The 16925-nt window shown below is 56.7% G+C and overlaps 1 protein-coding gene across 1 annotated transcript in view; it reads left to right on the forward strand.

Annotated features, from left to right (window-relative positions):
• The window catches only part of UCKL1 (uridine-cytidine kinase 1 like 1), a 68627-nt gene extending 51953 nt beyond the window's left edge, over positions 1-16674 (forward strand). Inside the window, exons 9-15 of the mRNA XM_048497928.1 lie at positions 3273-3394; positions 4038-4097; positions 9854-9992; positions 11026-11079; positions 12471-12578; positions 13788-13944; positions 16308-16674. Of these exons, the coding sequence (XP_048353885.1) occupies positions 3273-3394; positions 4038-4097; positions 9854-9992; positions 11026-11079; positions 12471-12578; positions 13788-13944; positions 16308-16384 (717 nt within the window). The 3' untranslated portion in view covers positions 16385-16674. The remainder of the gene's footprint in view (positions 1-3272; positions 3395-4037; positions 4098-9853; positions 9993-11025; positions 11080-12470; positions 12579-13787; positions 13945-16307) is intronic.
• Positions 16675-16925: the final 251 nt, after the last annotated feature.

A 16925-nucleotide genomic window follows, 5' to 3' on the forward strand; every position in this document is an offset into this window, starting at 1 on the left:
CCCCCCCACCCCCCCCCCCCCCCACCCCCCCCCCCCCCCACCCCCCCCCCCCCCCACCCCCCCCCCCCCCCACCCCCCCCCCCCCCCACCCCCCCCCCCCCCCACCCCCCCCCCCCCCCACCCCCCCCCCCCCCCACCCCCCCCCCCCCCCACCCCCCCCCCCCCCCACCCCCCCCCCCCCCCACCCCCCCCCCCCCCCACCCCCCCCCCCCCCCACCCCCCCCCCCCCCCACCCCCCCCCCCCCCCACCCCCCCCCCCCCCCACCCCCCCCCCCCCCCACCCCCCCCCCCCCCCACCCCCCCCCCCCCCCACCCCCCCCCCCCCCCACCCCCCCCCCCCCCCACCCCCCCCCCCCCCCACCCCCCCCCCCCCCCACCCCCCCCCCCCCCCACCCCCCCCCCCCCCCACCCCCCCCCCCCCCCACCCCCCCCCCCCCCCACCCCCCCCCCCCCCCACCCCCCCCCCCCCCCACCCCCCCCCCCCCCCACCCCCCCCCCCCCCCACCCCCCCCCCCCCCCACCCCCCCCCCCCCCCACCCCCCCCCCCCCCCACCCCCCCCCCCCCCCACCCCCCCCCCCCCCCACCCCCCCCCCCCCCCACCCCCCCCCCCCCCCACCCCCCCCCCCCCCCACCCCCCCCCCCCCCCACCCCCCCCCCCCCCCACCCCCCCCCCCCCCCACCCCCCCCCCCCCCCACCCCCCCCCCCCCCCACCCCCCCCCCCCCCCACCCCCCCCCCCCCCCACCCCCCCCCCCCCCCACCCCCCCCCCCCCCCACCCCCCCCCCCCCCCACCCCCCCCCCCCCCCACCCCCCCCCCCCCCCACCCCCCCCCCCCCCCACCCCCCCCCCCCCCCACCCCCCCCCCCCCCCACCCCCCCCCCCCCCCACCCCCCCCCCCCCCCACCCCCCCCCCCCCCCACCCCCCCCCCCCCCCACCCCCCCCCCCCCCCACCCCCCCCCCCCCCCACCCCCCCCCCCCCCCACCCCCCCCCCCCCCCACCCCCCCCCCCCCCCACCCCCCCCCCCCCCCACCCCCCCCCCCCCCCACCCCCCCCCCCCCCCACCCCCCCCCCCCCCCACCCCCCCCCCCCCCCACCCCCCCCCCCCCCCACCCCCCCCCCCCCCCACCCCCCCCCCCCCCCACCCCCCCCCCCCCCCACCCCCCCCCCCCCCCACCCCCCCCCCCCCCCACCCCCCCCCCCCCCCACCCCCCCCCCCCCCCACCCCCCCCCCCCCCCACCCCCCCCCCCCCCCACCCCCCCCCCCCCCCACCCCCCCCCCCCCCCACCCCCCCCCCCCCCCACCCCCCCCCCCCCCCACCCCCCCCCCCCCCCACCCCCCCCCCCCCCCACCCCCCCCCCCCCCCACCCCCCCCCCCCCCCACCCCCCCCCCCCCCCACCCCCCCCCCCCCCCACCCCCCCCCCCCCCCACCCCCCCCCCCCCCCACCCCCCCCCCCCCCCACCCCCCCCCCCCCCCACCCCCCCCCCCCCCCACCCCCCCCCCCCCCCACCCCCCCCCCCCCCCACCCCCCCCCCCCCCCACCCCCCCCCCCCCCCACCCCCCCCCCCCCCCACCCCCCCCCCCCCCCACCCCCCCCCCCCCCCACCCCCCCCCCCCCCCACCCCCCCCCCCCCCCACCCCCCCCCCCCCCCACCCCCCCCCCCCCCCACCCCCCCCCCCCCCCACCCCCCCCCCCCCCCACCCCCCCCCCCCCCCACCCCCCCCCCCCCCCACCCCCCCCCCCCCCCACCCCCCCCCCCCCCCACCCCCCCCCCCCCCCACCCCCCCCCCCCCCCACCCCCCCCCCCCCCCACCCCCCCCCCCCCCCACCCCCCCCCCCCCCCACCCCCCCCCCCCCCCACCCCCCCCCCCCCCCACCCCCCCCCCCCCCCACCCCCCCCCCCCCCCACCCCCCCCCCCCCCCACCCCCCCCCCCCCCCACCCCCCCCCCCCCCCACCCCCCCCCCCCCCCACCCCCCCCCCCCCCCACCCCCCCCCCCCCCCACCCCCCCCCCCCCCCACCCCCCCCCCCCCCCACCCCCCCCCCCCCCCACCCCCCCCCCCCCCCACCCCCCCCCCCCCCCACCCCCCCCCCCCCCCACCCCCCCCCCCCCCCACCCCCCCCCCCCCCCACCCCCCCCCCCCCCCACCCCCCCCCCCCCCCACCCCCCCCCCCCCCCACCCCCCCCCCCCCCCACCCCCCCCCCCCCCCACCCCCCCCCCCCCCCACCCCCCCCCCCCCCCACCCCCCCCCCCCCCCACCCCCCCCCCCCCCCACCCCCCCCCCCCCCCACCCCCCCCCCCCCCCACCCCCCCCCCCCCCCACCCCCCCCCCCCCCCACCCCCCCCCCCCCCCACCCCCCCCCCCCCCCACCCCCCCCCCCCCCCACCCCCCCCCCCCCCCACCCCCCCCCCCCCCCACCCCCCCCCCCCCCCACCCCCCCCCCCCCCCACCCCCCCCCCCCCCCACCCCCCCCCCCCCCCACCCCCCCCCCCCCCCACCCCCCCCCCCCCCCACCCCCCCCCCCCCCCACCCCCCCCCCCCCCCACCCCCCCCCCCCCCCACCCCCCCCCCCCCCCACCCCCCCCCCCCCCCACCCCCCCCCCCCCCCACCCCCCCCCCCCCCCACCCCCCCCCCCCCCCACCCCCCCCCCCCCCCACCCCCCCCCCCCCCCACCCCCCCCCCCCCCCACCCCCCCCCCCCCCCACCCCCCCCCCCCCCCACCCCCCCCCCCCCCCACCCCCCCCCCCCCCCACCCCCCCCCCCCCCCACCCCCCCCCCCCCCCACCCCCCCCCCCCCCCACCCCCCCCCCCCCCCACCCCCCCCCCCCCCCACCCCCCCCCCCCCCCACCCCCCCCCCCCCCCACCCCCCCCCCCCCCCACCCCCCCCCCCCCCCACCCCCCCCCCCCCCCACCCCCCCCCCCCCCCACCCCCCCCCCCCCCCACCCCCCCCCCCCCCCACCCCCCCCCGTGTGTGGGAGTGCACAGGCTAATCTGAATTCCCCCGATAAGCCTCCACAGCTCAGGCGGCAGAGCTGGGAATCAAACCTGGTTCCTCCAGATCAGAGTGCACCTGCTCTCTCCAGGAACGTCCCAATCCAGATTTGGCGACCCTGTGCCCGTCTAACATTTTAAATATCACAAAAGGGTTGTGTGGTTAGTTCGGACGAGAAATCTACCCCCCTCCCCTGGGGATCGCGGGTTTCTTTTCCTCGGATGGGGTGGGGAAATGGGGGGGAGGGGTCCCGATGACCGCTTAACCTGTCGTCGATCTTTCTGTTTTCCCAGGGCTGCCCTGGCATCTGCCCACCAATGCCACCCTCTCCCCAAGACCCTCAGTGTGCTGAAGAACACCCCACAGGTCAGGGGCATGCATACGATCATCAGGTGAGCTCGACACCCCGTGGTCCTGTCAGGGGAGGCCGGCGGCTGACGTGGTTCTTCCCGAATCCACCTTTCCCCTCTTTTCAGCTTTCCTCCGTGCCTTTTCTCTCCAGGGCTTGCAGTTCGAAAAATGATTATTTTATTAAAAATAGGTTAAGAGAGAGGAAGTGTAGCAAAATGGCTGAGAGGTCAGAACAGGAGGCCTCTGGCCAGATCTCCCCCATCCACCAAAATGTCTCTCTCAGCGTCTATCTAGAAGAAGAGGAGGAGGAGGAGGAGGAGTTTGGATTTATATCCCCCTTTCTCTCCAGCTGGAGACTCAAAGGGGCTGACAATCTCCTTGCCCTTCCCCCCTCACAACAAACACCCTGTGAGGCGGGTGGGGCTGAGAGAGCTCCGAGAAGCTGTGACTAGCCCAAGGTCACCCAGCTGGCATGTGTGGGAGTATACAGGCTAATCTGAATTCCCCAGATAAGCCTCCACAGCTCAGGCGGCAGAGCGGGGAATCAAACCCGGTTCCTCCAGATTAGATACACGAGCTCTTAGCCTCCTACGCCGCTGCTGCTCCTTTAAGAGCTGCTGTTTACCCTTGGAAAAATGTCCGGCCCATTTGCATCTCTTTCCTCCCCTCTTTATTCCCCTCTAGGAATAAGGAGACCATCTTCGTGACGAAGTTTCTCCATTCTATTCCAGTCCGCCTTGATGCGTAAGTCTTTCTGATTGAGCCCACGCTGCTCTGTCGTTTCTGCCATTCCAGGTCAGTAATTTGAAGCAGAGCGGGTTTGAGATGAAGGGGACGCTGTTTCGCAAGTGCCTTGAATCACTGTTGAAGAGCCCGCTCTGTTTCTTGGTTGACGGGACAGCATTAATAGCTGTAAACAGCCCCTCAAAGTTCGCCTCCGCCGCGTATTCATGAAAAGTGAGGGGGTTTGCTCACCCATCATTGTCTTTTGAACTGGTGTCTTCTAAAGGATAACAAAATGTTTCTCCTCAGCTCCTGTCCCGAGGAGGAGGAGGAGGAGGAGGAGCCGATTCTTCCGATGAGGAGGAGGAGGAGGAGGAGATGCTCAATCTGTCCCCTTCCTGCAGTGGTGGGATCCAAGAACTGCAGGAACAGGTTCCCATGCTGGTGGGATCCCACAACCACCATAGCGCCAATGGGACTGGGTGGGGCACAACGGGGGCATGGCCGGGCATTCTGGGGGCGGGGCATTCCTGGGCGGGGCTGTGGCAAGGACGCAGCTGCTGCGCCAGTCCTTGGGTGGGGAATGAATGCACGCAGACGCAGGCTGCCACGCACGCCGGTGCACCTCCTGCTAGTCTGCTTCTGCTCCCAGGCGCCACTGCTGGAGAGGACGGGATGTGAATCCAGCAAAACCCATAAGGCAAAGGAACCAACCAGTAACCCCCAGGCACACACAAATAATTAGTAACCTACTCTCGGGAAATTGTGAGAACCTGCTGGATCCCACCTCTGCCCACCTTTCTCTCATGTAAGGAGACTCAAGGTGGCTTACAAGCTCCTTTCCTTTCCTCTCCCCACAACAGACACCTTGTGAGGCAGGTGGGGCTGAGAGAGTTCCGAAGAACTATGACTGGCCCAAGGTCACCCAGCAGGAATGTAGGAGTGAGGAAACACATCTGGTTCACCAGATAAGCCTCTGCCACTCAGTTGGAAGAGTGGGGAATCAAACCCGGTTCTCCAGATTAGAATCCACTTCTCTTAACCACTACACCACGCTGGCTCTCAGACAATGCATACAGGGCAAGAGCCTTAAAAATCCACAATACCAAGTTTATGTGGTGTTTCTATTCAATCCTAGCTGTTCCGTGATATGTCTTCCACCTGTTTTATCCACTTGCGGACACCTAAATCTGTGAATCAGGGTCACATCAATAGGCTTCTTCAACTTTGGGGGACTCCCCTGGTTTTCAGAAAAATCTGGAATGTTAAAAATGCACTGGGGTTTAAACTCTCCCCAAATTTGTTTAAAGTGTGCATGCGCAGACAACGCGCTTTCTGGTTGAACTGAGGACAGGTGCCATAGAGAGTCATTCCGCCCGAACCGCCTTAACATGGTGGGGGCCAGTCTTCGGGGATTCTGTTCTTCCATTGTCGCCCCAGGTTCCTGGCGGGAGGGGTGGCTTGGGGGTAGGCTTGGCAGTTGTGGGGGGGGGGGACGGAGATGGGAGTCTCCCCCCATGGGCCTCACGGGCTTTCTCTATTCGGTTATTTTAATCCAGGAATCCGTTTCACTGTTCGCAACGTCAGAACCGATTTGAGAAACCCAAGAACATAAGAACAAGCTAGCTTTCGCACCAGATTGGTATTCATTCTAGTTCAGTCCTTCGTTACTCGTTGTGGCCAACCAGGTGCCTTTGGGAGCTCACATGCAGGATGAGAAAGCAATGGGTTTCTGTTGCTGTTGCTGTTCATAACGGTCCCGTTATTAAAATGCAACGGTAATTCTGTGATCAAGCGAGGATCAAGATTGGGAGCCATAAAGAAACTTCTCCTCCATCCTGTCCAAGCCCCTTTTAATGCTCATCCAGGTGAGTGGTCCATCACCCTCTTTTGTGGCAGTATATGCCCACAACACCAATCACACGTTGCGTGAAGAAGTGTTTCCTTTTATTAGTCCTAATTCTTTCCCCCGGCATTTTCAATGTACAGAGATGCCAGGATTGAGACAAAAGAGAGAAAAATTTCTCTCGTTCAACATTTCTTTTACCCACGTTAGCCAATTTCTTATAGACTTCAAACCCATCCCCCCTCAGACGTCTCCTCTCCAAATCCAGTAGAGTCTCTAAACGCTGCAGGTCTCTCATATATAAGGCGATAGTTCTTCAGTCCCCAGTCCTTCAACCTCGTTGCCCTTCTCTGCATTTTTTCTATCTCTTCAATATCCTTTTTGAGATGTGGCGACCATCTGTATTACCAACTGTATTACCAGCAGGATTTATGCTCCTTTCTGATAAGATAAAAATGGCTAAGCTTCTAAATAACTCTAATGTTGAAATCTCTGAAGCTGTGGCTATATTTTTACTCTGTGTACTGCAAGTTGCGCAATAGTGATCTTCTTATTGTATTTGGAATTCTTGACACACACCAGTTTTATGCCTATGTTTTGGATTTGGTTATTTTATCATTTTCTCTTCAATTTTCATTGATTTCCTGTGTTCACTCCCTAGGGAGCCCTGATTGGGTGGAAAGGCAGCATAAAGTGTTTTAAAGATTGATAAAAAATAAGTAATTCCCAAGTGGGGAGAATGTGTTGCCGTTATTTCAAATCATATCGCCTAAAAGAACCTTCCAGCAGAAATCAACAAACACCCTTTGTCTGCGTCCTCCCAAACATTCCTGATTAATATCAACAGCACCGTGAAGAAATTAATTTTTCAAAATGGGGAAAAAATCAGCACCCCATTTATTTTACATAATTTATTTGGCACCTTCCGGTTAAGGGGAAGTGCAAAGAGCTCTGGGGAGAAATAAAAGAGGAAGAAAAGTTTGGAATTATATCCCCCCTTTCTCTCCTGTAAGGAGCTTACAATTTCCTTTCTCTCCCGCCCTTAACAACAAACACCCTGTGAGGTGGGTGGGGCTGAGAGAGCTCCGAAGAACTGTGACTCGCCCAAGGTCACCCAGCTGCAGAGGTGGGATCCAGCAGGTTCTCACAGGTTCCCGAGAGTAGGTTACTAATTATTTGTGTGTGCCGATGGGGGGGTTACTAGTTGGTGATTTTGTCACGTGATTTTTGCCTTAGTGACGCCCCTCCTCTCAGCAGGAGCGCGCAGAACTTGAAGCAGTCTAGCAGGAGGTGCACTGGCGTGCGTGGCAGCCTGCGCCTGCGTGCATTCGTTTCCCGCCCAAGGACCGGCGCAGCAGCTGTGTCCTTGCCACGTTCCCGCCCAGGAATGCATTCCTGAATGTCCGGCCACGCCTTTGAAACAATGTGTTCTCGCTTCTAGCCTCTATTGGCGCTTACGCCACAGTTCCAGAATCCCACCACCGCGGTAAACCCCAGCTGCCATTGTATTTGATCCCACTACTGTCCTAGTTCGGTAGCCACCTGTAGTTAAGGTATTGCACAAGCTTACCTGTTCCGCCAAATAAGTCCCCAAAGTTCTTCCGTCGGCAGAGCGCGGGAATCGGGCAACCCGCGTTTTCTCCAGATTAGAAATGCGTAATTCCAGCTCCTAACCACTACAACACGTCTGGCTCCGTTTGCTTAAGATGATTCTTTTTTGTGGTTTTCCTCTCCAGCCAGCTGCAACCGGTTCCAGCTGAAAGGACTCTTAACGCTGTCACTCCATGCCTACGAAGGGCGTCCGCATAGCGGTTAGCGGTACGTCTCCCGTCATACATGTTCTTCCGAGTCGTAAAGCCAGGCCAAAACCATATGCACAATTCTGTTCTTTTTCAGTTCTGCTATTCGCCTCCCTCGTCCCACCCATGGTGTCCCAACTTTGCAACGCTCCTCTTCCAAAGTGTTTAGGTCAGACTTCCGGGTATTATAATGCTCAGGCCACATCACTCCGCCCGCCACCGATGACCTTGACTGGCCCCCCTCAGCTTAGTTAGAGCGCCGGTAGGGCGCCTTTGAAGTCTCCGCAGGAAGCCGGGTTGCCTTGGCTTCCGGCTTCTGCAGGGCTTCTCAGAAGCGCCTCGCCCACCCCCCCCCCACCCTCACCTTGCTGGGGAGTTCGAGGCGCCTTTGTATGCCCCGCAGAAGCCGGTTGCCTTGGCCGTCGGTATCCCCTGCGGCCGTTTCAAAAGCGCTTTGCCCCCCTGCCCTGCTTTGGAGCTAGGCGCCTTTGAAAGCCCCCGCAGAAGCCGGGTTGCCTTGGTTGTCGGCTTCTGCGGGGCTTTCAAAAGCGCCTCGCCCACACCCCCCCCCCACACCCCTTCACCTTGTTCGTTGTAGCCGAGGCGCCTTTGGCGCCCCTTCGCAGTCGGTTGCTCTTGGCTTTCGACTTCTGGCGCGGGCGTTTTCGCCTTGCCCCCCTGCCTTGCTGGGGAGCGAGGCGCCTTTGAAAGCCCCGCAGAAGCCGGTTGCCTTGGCTGCCGGCTTCTGCGGGGCTTTCAAAAGCGCCAGTCGATGAAAAAAGTAGGTCAAGGGACTTAAGTCTCCCCACTTGCTTGATTGTCACAGTGGACAACGATGCAGGTAGGTTAAGCCTGTGATTTTTTGTGCCAAATAGTGTTGTGTGCAGAACTGTTGCCACTGATTCCAAGTTGATCTGTGCACCTGTCTGTCACTTATCAGCCCCTATTATGCCGAATTGAGTTCAGCCTTTTGGCCCGGCCCTTCACAGTATTTTCTGTTTCTTATGCGGCCCCATGGAAAAAATAATTGCCCACCCCTGGGTTAGATGGCATTTGCAAAGCAGATGGGGATTATGGCTGCAAATCACATGCGTCTATCTTGGGGATGGACCGTCTTTCTTTTAAGGAAAGACAGAAGAGGCTGTGACTTCCCAGTTTGGAAAAGAGATGACTGAGATCATTCCCCAAAACGCTAGAACTTATGGGTGTCAGACGAAGCAGCTCATGGAATCATAGAGTTGGAAGAGACCCCCAGGGCCACCCAGTCCAACCCCCTGCCATGCAGGAACACACAATCCAAGCACTCCTGACAGAGGGCCATCCAGCCTCTGTTTAAAACCTCCAAAGAAGGAGACTCCACCGCACTCCAAGGCAGTGAATTCTACTGTTGAACAGCCCTGACTGTCAGGAAGTTCTTCCTGATGTTTAAGTGGAATCTCTTTTCCTGCACCTTGAACCCATAACTCTTGGTCCTAGTCTCTGGAGCCCCAAAAAACAGGCTATTTAAAGTAGAGAAAAAGAGGAAGAGGAAGAGTTTGGATTTATATCCCCCTGCAGGAGACTCAAAGGGGCTCACAATCTCCTTGCCCTTCCCCCCTCACAACAAAATAATTCTTGCCGAGGCTTCGTAGAAAGTTGAGAGAGCTCCTGCAAGTTGCCAACCTAGTCCTGTCACCAGGAAGAGGCTATATGCGTGTGTGGGCACAATACAGGGCATCCCGAATTCCCCAGATGTGGCACAGCTCAGAGCAGCCAAGTTTAGCAAACCCGGTTCCTCCAGATTAGATACACGAGCTCTTAACCTCCTAACAAGCTCATAGAATCTGCTAGCGGACAAAAATGTTTGACCCCTTGATGTGTGCTCAGACCTAGGGCGGTCATTTGTAAGGACTTCCAGGGGGGAAAATGCCCTCCTGTTGACACTTCTTTTCCACATTACAAAACCAAGGCCCACCTGGTTACCTTGTAACAGTCTTTGCTCACCTCAGGCGACCAGACCGATTGAAGGTTTGCACGCCCTGTTTTAAGGCTTAAGTTAAGAATGATGGAATTCTAAAGGACACCAATTCCAAAGGACACCAATTTTGTCCCCCGCTGCACTGAGAATCTTTAATGCAAAGATAATTCCTCAGCTATTATATGGAGTCCCAATATGGATCACCCAAATTAAATAATCTTTCGAGTCGGGGCAGGCACACTTTTTGCGAAGAATTCTGGGGTCGCCGAGATGTGTCTCACATGACACCCTACGTAGAGAAACTGGACAAAATAGTATGGAACTGATGGCATGGATGAGAGCATTTAAGTACTGGACCCAAATTCATTTTGAGTCCAGACCCAATAGCTTTATACGTCAACTCTTATCAGAATCTACGTCTGTGAAATGGTTGGCAGACATAGATAAGAAACTCAGCAACATGGGTTTAACAGCTGATCAGTTCCAAACTATGTCTGCCACCAGAATTCATAACGAAATTAAATCTGTTTTAGTAGAACGAGAGAAACTGGAAATGTTGCCGGGGGGGGGGGGGGGGTGCTCTCCACAGTCCTTGGGAATTGTCCGGTCAGATTACTGTGCTAACTATTTGTACATTCTGTGCAATCCCAAACAACGCAGAGCATACACTTTGGCTCGTTTTAAGGCTCTGCCTAATGCTATGACTCTTGGCAGGTATAATAACACTCCATACGAGAACAGGTTATGTCAATGTAATATGGCCGCTGTTGAGACTGTTCAACATGTACTCTTGGAATGCCCTACATATGAATCGTTACGTTCTATGTACATTGATAGAGAGCTCAAACGCTGTCAGGCTACCATCTGTTATGAACTCTCTACTCAACGGTTCCTGTGATTTTGTATGTGAGAATGTCGCGAGTTTTTTGAGGCACTATTTGGTCAGGCGCAATCATTGCCTACAAAGTAGTAATGGCTAATTTATTTTTGTGTGTGTGGTTTACAAGGCCTGGTTGCGAATGTTTAATGTAGATTTTAATTTATTTTAACGTTTTAATGTTTTAGTCAATGGACAAATGCCCTTTTTACTAATTCTGTAATTTATAATGCCAATAAAGGCTTTGGAATTGGAAGAATGATGGAATTTATTTTATTTATTTATTTATTATTATATTTGTAGACCGCCCCATCCCCTAAGGGCTCTGGGAGCAGAACGTTGGAGGAATCCAGATGTTGGCTCTCAGTCGCATTTTTTTTCTTTTCCAGATTTTGGTGTCCATTCCTTGCGGGCCGGCGTAAACTGTCGGGAGTTCCTGCGAAGCCGCTTCCGGTAAGGATCGCCCGTAGACGGGTTTAACCACAACCATCTGTCAAACTCAACCGCCTGTCGGAGAGCCAGAGGTACAAAGCGCGGTCTTTTAAGGTCGGGGCTTCGGATTTTTCCCCATTCCAGCTCTACTGCTGAGATCCTTAATAGAAGCACAAAGAGAGAGGGATATATCACCGTGTGGAGAAAGGGCTAACTGTGTTAACTATTCTATAGTAGGAATCAATCAATCAACAGATGCAACGTTGAGGCTAACGCACAATCAGAAACGCGTTGCACCCACCGCTTTGTATGTGCTCAGAATTGTGTATCAAACAATAAAGTGCATCTATACAACAGAACAAGTGCAACAATGACAATATACAACAACACTCTATATGCTCAATTAGATCTGATAGTACTGCATGTGGATGCTGATACTCTCGCAGCTGAGACTTGTTACAGTTACAGCTAAAAGCTCTGTCCTCGAAGATATTGAGCATATAGAGTGTTGGTGTATATTATCATTGTTGCACTTGTTCTGTTGTATATATGCAGTCTTGTTCTGTTGTATATATGAAGTCTATACAATTATGCATGGGGTAGAAAATGTTGACAGAGAGAAGCAACCTCTCTTTTCTCGCTCGTCTCGCTTTCTAGAAATCCAGGGGGCACACATTGAAAATGCTGGGGGGAAGAATTAGGACTAATAAAAGGAAACACTTCTTCACGCAACGTGTGATTGGTGTTTGGAATATGCTGCCACAGGAGGTGGTGATGGCCACTAACCTGGATAGCTTTAAAAGGGGCTTGGACAGCACGATTCCTATGGAGGAGAAGTCGATCTACATGGCTACCCATCTTGATCCTCCTTTGATCTGATGATCGTAGTGCCTTAGCAGACCAGGAAATACCGGAGTTCGCCAACAGTTCGTTCCGCCATTGCTTTCACCTCCTGTACGTGAGCTCCCAAAGGCAGCTGGTGGGCCACTGCGAGTAGCAGAGAGCTGGACTAGATGGACTCTGGTCTGATCCAGCTGGCTTGTTCTTATGTTCTTCTGCACTTTATTGTTTGATACACAATTTTGAGCACAAAAAGCGGTGGATGGAACGCGTTTCTGATTGTGTATTATTCTATAGTAGGAGCCTGAAGTAGGATCGTAGACTGGAAGAGGCCCCCAAGGGCCAGGGAAGCTTGTTGAGAGAGGGGCATGGCGGGGGCGAGCCCGGGTGGAGAGCAATGGCGGGCGACTGCAGTGGCAGGGCCGCAGGCCTTCCTCGCAGAGACAGCACCAGTCAAATCAGTTTATTTATTTATAGTATTTATTTACTCCTTTTTCTCCGGAGCATATCAGAACCCCTGTGACGGTGGTCATCACCCTTTCTCCCAGTGGCAATGAGTTCCACCAGTTAACTTAAATGCTAAGGATGAGTAGCTGAGCAGGACCCATGCCGTTCCGCCAACCCTCTCCTCTCTCTCACCCAGCTGCACTACCTGAGGCTCCCAAAGGACATCAGCGAAGATCACGTGATCCTGATGGACTGCACGGTCTCCACGGGGGCAGCGGCCATGATGGCTGTGAGGGTCTTGCTGGTAAGGAGCCGGCAGGCCTGGGGGGGGGGGGGGGGGCTAACTCTTTTACAGGAACCAAAAGACTTGCTGAGAGCATTTCTGAGCCGGGAAGAGGAATCGAACTGGCAGGTTCCTTCCCTTAAACCGAACCACGTGGGTAGCATGGATCAGCTCCCTACCTGTCAAAGAATCATAGAGTTGGAAGAGATCCCAAGGGCTATCAAGTCCAACTCCCTGCCATGCAGGCACACATAATCAAAGCACTCCCGACAGATGGCCATCCAGATTCTGTTTAAAAACCTCCAAAGAAGGTGACTCCACCACTCTCTACATAAGAACATAAGAACAAGCCAGCTGGATCAGACCAGAGTCCATCTAGTCCAGCTCTCTGCTACTCGCAGTGGCCCACCAGATGCCTTTTGGTATTTCACATGCCGGAAATGCAGAAAGGGCCTTCGGCTGCTGCTGCAAGCTGCTGCTGCTGCTGCAACCCGGAAACGTCCTTGGCTCCGTTAAGGCATTTGCTGTTTTACCAGATCATGGCGGAGGATCCGTCTGGTAGCTCACAGATCGACTTCTTCTCCATAAATCCGTTCAAACCCTTTTTCCCCATTCAGGTTCGGTGCTGTTCACCAATTTCCTGTGGCCGCATATTCCAGACACCAGTCACACCTTGCGTGAAGAAGTGTTTCCTTTTATTAGTCCTAATTCTTCCCCCCAGACCTTCCGTTCCATGAATTCCCTCCTGGTTCTTCTAGCACCCGAGATGAAAGATGAGAAAAAATTTTATGTTCGTCATCATTTTCTACTCCATGCATAATTTTTATAGATCCCAACTCATATCCCCCCTCAGACGCCTCCACTCCCAACCAAAGAGTTCCAAACGCCTTCGCAGCCTCTCCTCATAAGGAAGGTGCTCCAGTCCCTTAATCATCCCCGTTGCCCTTCTCGATATCCTTTTTGAGATGTGGCGACCAGAACTGAACACAGTACTCCAAGTGTGGTCGCACCACGGCTTTATATAAGGGCATGACAATCCTTGCAGTTTTATTATCAACTCCTTTCCTAATGATTCCCAGCATAGAGTTTGCCTTTTTCACAGCTGCCATGCATTGAGTTGACATTCCCATGGAACTATGTTTGTCTGCCTGCTGCAGCTAATGACATTGTGAGCCAAAGGCACGTTCAACACAGACCGCGGTGTGCTTAATATCTTTTCCTTCCTCTTAGGACCATGATGTCCCAGAGGACAAAATCTTCCTTCTGTCCCTCCTGATGGCCGAGATGGGTGTCCACTCTGTGGCTTATGCTTTCCCTCAGGTGAAGATCATTACGACAGCGGTGGACAAGAAAGTGAACGACCTCTTCCGTATCATCCCTGGCATCGGTAAGGAGAAAGGATCAGGCGTTCTCCCTGAGCGGCACATCTCTGAACTGAGAAATCATGGGCTTGCGTCAGCTCCTGGCACCTCCAGAAGGCTAAAAGCTCCATGACCACTTCTTCCAACCAATGTCTTAATTTATTGTCAAAGGCTTTCATGGCCGGAATCACTGGGGTGCTGTGTGGTTTCCGGGCTGTATGGCCGTGTTCTAGCAGCATTCTCTCCTGACGTTTCGCCTGCATCTGTGGCTGGCATCTGTGGCTGGTATCTTCAGAGGATCTCTCTGGAGTGTCTTAATTGCTGTTTTTATGTTTTGTACATGTTTTAATTCTGTTTTTGTTCCATCTCAAACAAAATGGCCTCAACTACATGGGCGTGATTTTACCAGTCTTTAAACGTATGTTTTAAACTTATTCAGCTGCCTTTGCGACCTCTTTGTAAAGGCAGAATGGCAGAATACTCATTTTGTAAATAATAATAAATAATACCACTGGCCCATTTTGCTCAATATTGTCCACTCTAAGTGCCAGCATCTCTCCAGAGTCCTGAGCAGAGAAGGGCCTACTCCTGCATTTATAACCTGCAGCATTACACACAGTCTTTGCAAGCAGCCCTGCAAGGCCGCTATTGGCTCCATTACTTTTTTAAAAAATCGCATTACTTACATGCTACATGCCAGTTTTGCAGTGGAGGCCATAGCGGCTCCATGGGATGTTTTGCTGATGTTAAAACAGCAGGGCAAGTGGGAGGGTTACGGGCCCAGCGTTCTGTGCCCATAAAGAGAAGGCAGTCATTGTGCATCTGGGAGGCACAAAACTCCCATTGTGCATGTAATCCAATGTCCTTGTGTAGTTCCCCATCAGAGGAGGGGCTGTGGCTCAGTGAAAGAGCCTCTGATGGCATGCGGAAGGTCCAAGGTTCAATCCCCGGCATCTCCAATTTAAAGGACCAGGCAGTAGATGATATGAAAAGCCCCTGGAGAGCCCTGGCTCTGTGGCAGAGCACCTGCTTGGCATGAAGAAGGCCCCGTGTTCAATTCCCAGCACCTCCAGTGAAAATAATTAGCAGATGATGTGAAAGTCTTCTGCCGGATGCCAGTGGTGGGATCCAAAAATTTTAGTAACAGGTTCCCATGGTGGTGGGATTCAAACAGTGGCATAGTGCCAATGGGGCTGGGCGGGGCACGACAGGGGCGTGGCCGGGCATTCCGGGGGCGGGGCATTGATAATTTCTCTGTTACTGTAAAAAACTCTTACTGTAAAAAAAAAGTTCCTAATCTACCAACCTATTCGTCCTTTCTGTCCATAATTTCTAAACTCATTATAGCAAGCTCTATCGCCAGTCAGTTAACAGAAACAAGTCCCATTCTCCTCTAATTGACTGTTCTTCTTGTTCCATCTGATCCGCCTGGAATATTTCCAAATACTTAATTTTTGTTTCTAGAAATCAAAAGAAGGATGCTTTTCTTAAACATGCGGAACTTTACCATATTTCATATTCCATGTTTTTAAAACAGCCCAACAGGGAGAATTATCCCGTTTTCTACCTTTTGTGAGCAATCCAGCCACATAGGAAGTTCCCAACACGATCCTATGATTCAGCAACCTTAACGGAGTTTCTCCGGAATCAAATGGGACCCAATTAGTAACCCCTTCTCGGCACACAGTTTAATTAGTGACTAACTCTCCGTCCCAGAGAACCTGCTGGATCCCACCTCTGCCCGATGCCCTGGAGAGCAGTGGCCTGTGAGAGTAGACAACACTGACTTTGTTGGAGCATGGGTCCGACTCAGCAGAAGGCATCTTCCTGGGTCGCCATCTGAGGGCAACATGTAGATGGACACCCATGAGATCCATTAACAGGAGACTAAACTCAGAACCTCTCTCATGCCCGACGGGACCAGTTTGGATCTGTTTGCGGAAAGAGCCGACACAGCTCTGGTGAAGAACCAGGCTTCTAATGCATCCAAAGGGTGATCACTACTGCACAGAGAATTATCGGCTGCCCTCTAAATGAACTCTCAATTCCCAAAGTCGTTAAAGAAAGCCCAAAATATTCTGAGGGACCCGTCTCATCCAGCACACTCTCTTTTTGAACTGTTACCATCCGGCAGGCAATACAGGTCTATCAAAACTAGGTCAAAGAGGCTTAGAGACAGCTTCTACTCTAGAGCTGTGGTTATGCTGAACTCCGCGGCTTCGTGTTGATGTGTTTGGGGCTGTGTAGGGAAGCGGCAGCCGAAGCTGAGGATGGGGTATGCAGCCTGAAACCAGCCGTGCTTTCAATCGAGGAATGCTGCTGTCAATTTCGTTGTGCGTGCACAATGACAATAAAAACGCTTATGCTTGTGTCTTTGCTGCCCCTCTAGGAAACTTTGGAGACCGCTACTTTGGCACTGATGCTCCTCCAGACTGGAGTGACGAGGAAGACATCCTGGATGCTTAGCCGCCTCCCCTTTCGTCAAGGAACCACTGTGAAGGAACAGACGCTCCTGCTCCTGACCCCTCCCCCTGACAGCTCCCGAGCATTGACAAAGAGCCCCCAGCCCCACCCGCAGTAGAATCTTTGTTCTCCGATGCACTTGAGGCCTAAGATGTATTTTGTAAGAGAGAGACAGAGAGAGAATTTGGATCATCTTTGTATGTGCACAAAGGGTTTCTGAGTCTAGAGCAAATTTATTTTAATGTAAAAGTTTTAATATAACTTATTTTATTAAAAAAAGTAATTAAGTTTCAGCTAAGTTTGAAGTGTGGGATGTTGTGTGTCTGTCATTCTGACCCCAAAGTTCTGCCTGCCTTGGTTGGCATATCAGCTGAAGTTACGTCTGCCTTTCTTCTAGCTTTAGAACATAGGTGTCAAACTCGCGGCCCTCCAGATGTTATGAACTACAGTTCCCATCATCCCCTGCCAGCATGATGCTGGCAGAGGATGATGGGATCTGTAGTCCATAACATCTGGAGGGCCGCAAGTTTGACATCTGTGTTTT

This window comes from Sphaerodactylus townsendi, linkage group LG05, assembly GCF_021028975.2.
Source record: "Sphaerodactylus townsendi isolate TG3544 linkage group LG05, MPM_Stown_v2.3, whole genome shotgun sequence".
Lineage (NCBI taxonomy): Eukaryota > Metazoa > Chordata > Lepidosauria > Squamata > Sphaerodactylidae > Sphaerodactylus > Sphaerodactylus townsendi.